Source organism: Auxenochlorella protothecoides (assembly GCF_000733215.1).
Source record: "Auxenochlorella protothecoides strain 0710 unplaced genomic scaffold scaffold18, whole genome shotgun sequence".
In the NCBI taxonomy this organism is placed as follows: domain Eukaryota; kingdom Viridiplantae; phylum Chlorophyta; class Trebouxiophyceae; order Chlorellales; family Chlorellaceae; genus Auxenochlorella; species Auxenochlorella protothecoides.
Genome location: NW_011934213.1, coordinates 753697 through 755118, shown reverse-complemented (window position 1 = coordinate 755118; position 1422 = coordinate 753697). Strand labels below are relative to the sequence as shown.

Here is a 1422-nt window from a genome sequence, read left to right as displayed (position 1 = left end):
GGGGGGTGGTTCCGTCCCAGGGCGGCAGCGGGACTCTGCAGGTGGCGCGGGAGCGGCGTCCGGCTCGCCCCTCCCTGTGTGACCGGCGGCCGCCCGGCGCAGCCTCGGACCAGGTCTCCGGGGGCGCACGCACTGCCTCCGCCGTGCGATCACGTGCTGGGATCGCGCGATCATGTGCTGGGATCGCGCACCTGCTCGCTGGTGCCAGCATGCGGGGGGCCGTGGCGCCCAGCAGACCCGTCCCCCACTTCCCCCCCACCCCCACCCTCGCCCACCCACCCTCCCGCCCCCCCGCCCCACCAGGCGCTGTACCGCCTGACGCCCCAGAGCCGCATGGTCATCAAGGGCTGCTCCGACGTCATGTGCTCCATCTCCATGGACGCCCAGTCGCGCGAGCTGGACCCGCTGGAGAACTCCTTCTACGCCCCCTCCACCGCCGCCTCGGAGCCCACGACCACGGCGGTGTGAGGCCAGGGCCGGCACGCCGACCCTGCGCCCGCCCGTCCTCCCCGCCTGCACGCTCGCGCTGTCGCCGGCACCCCCGGTCCGACGCTGTACCATCGCCCTGCCTGACCCGTGACCCCCCCTGATGATTCCTTCCCTGGCTGACGATCGATCACGACCCACCCGGCCTGCAGACCGCGGCGTGTCACTCGCCGGCGCCTACCTGCCCTGGAATGGGTGACCCTGAAACGATTTCATTGGACATGCGCCAGGGGCCACGCAGGGACATCATGCAGCCTCCGGCGCGCCACCTCGCCACACTCCGCCACGTGCCCCGCGCGCGGCCCCCCCCGCCCGCCTGCCGCGGGACAGGCCGCCGCGCACGCCCCGTGCCAGCAGCGCCAACACCGCCCCCACCAGGTCCACCAGGATCCAGGACAGCGCCCGGCCGGCCGCAGCTGCCGCACGGCGGCCGAGCGGCAGGCCCACGTCTAGCGCCTCCAGGAGCAGGCTCAGGGCAAAGCGCGTCCCCGTCAGCGCGTCCAGCTCGGCGCCGCGGCGGTATGGCACGCGCCGCTCCTGATGAGAGGGAAGGAGGAAAGGGAGGAATCGGCATGCTGAGGACTGTGGGGCCCCCCTAGGAGGGGGGGGAGAGGGGGCACAGGGTGGACTCCGGACGCGGGGAACTTGAGTAGGCAAACGAGAGGCAGAGGGGATTCCCAGGGAGTGCAGGGTAGTGATTATGGCGAGATGGAACGCAGGGGTGGCACGGCGACCAGGGCAAGCGATCATGCACTTCGAGCGCTGCGGGCCGCCGGACCCCGCATCCCTCTCCCTCGCTCTCCCCCCTCCCCCCCCGTCTAGGCGCCCCGCCCCCCCACCTGCACGCTCCCGCCCGGCCCCAGCGTGCGCAGCACAAGCCTGTCCTCCAGCATGCACTGCACGCTGTGGTACTGGGCCTCCACCCAGCACGCCAGC

The 1422-nt window shown here is 73.1% G+C and overlaps 2 protein-coding genes across 2 annotated transcripts in view; one reads left to right on the top strand and one right to left on the bottom strand.

Annotated features, from left to right (window-relative positions):
• Positions 1-468, top strand: part of F751_1907 (Broad-range acid phosphatase DET1) — a gene marked incomplete at both ends in the record, with an annotated part of 6499 nt that extends 6031 nt beyond the window's left edge. Inside the window, one exon of the mRNA XM_011399614.1 lies at positions 328-468. Within this exon, the coding sequence (XP_011397916.1) occupies positions 328-468 (141 nt within the window). The remainder of the gene's footprint in view (positions 1-327) is intronic.
• A 181-nt stretch (positions 469-649) lies between these two features.
• Positions 650-1422, bottom strand: part of F751_1906 (hypothetical protein) — a gene marked incomplete at both ends in the record, with an annotated part of 3194 nt that continues 2421 nt past the window's right edge. The window contains 2 exons of the mRNA XM_011399613.1: positions 650-667; positions 862-1023. Of these exons, the coding sequence (XP_011397915.1) occupies positions 650-667; positions 862-1023 (180 nt within the window). The remainder of the gene's footprint in view (positions 668-861; positions 1024-1422) is intronic.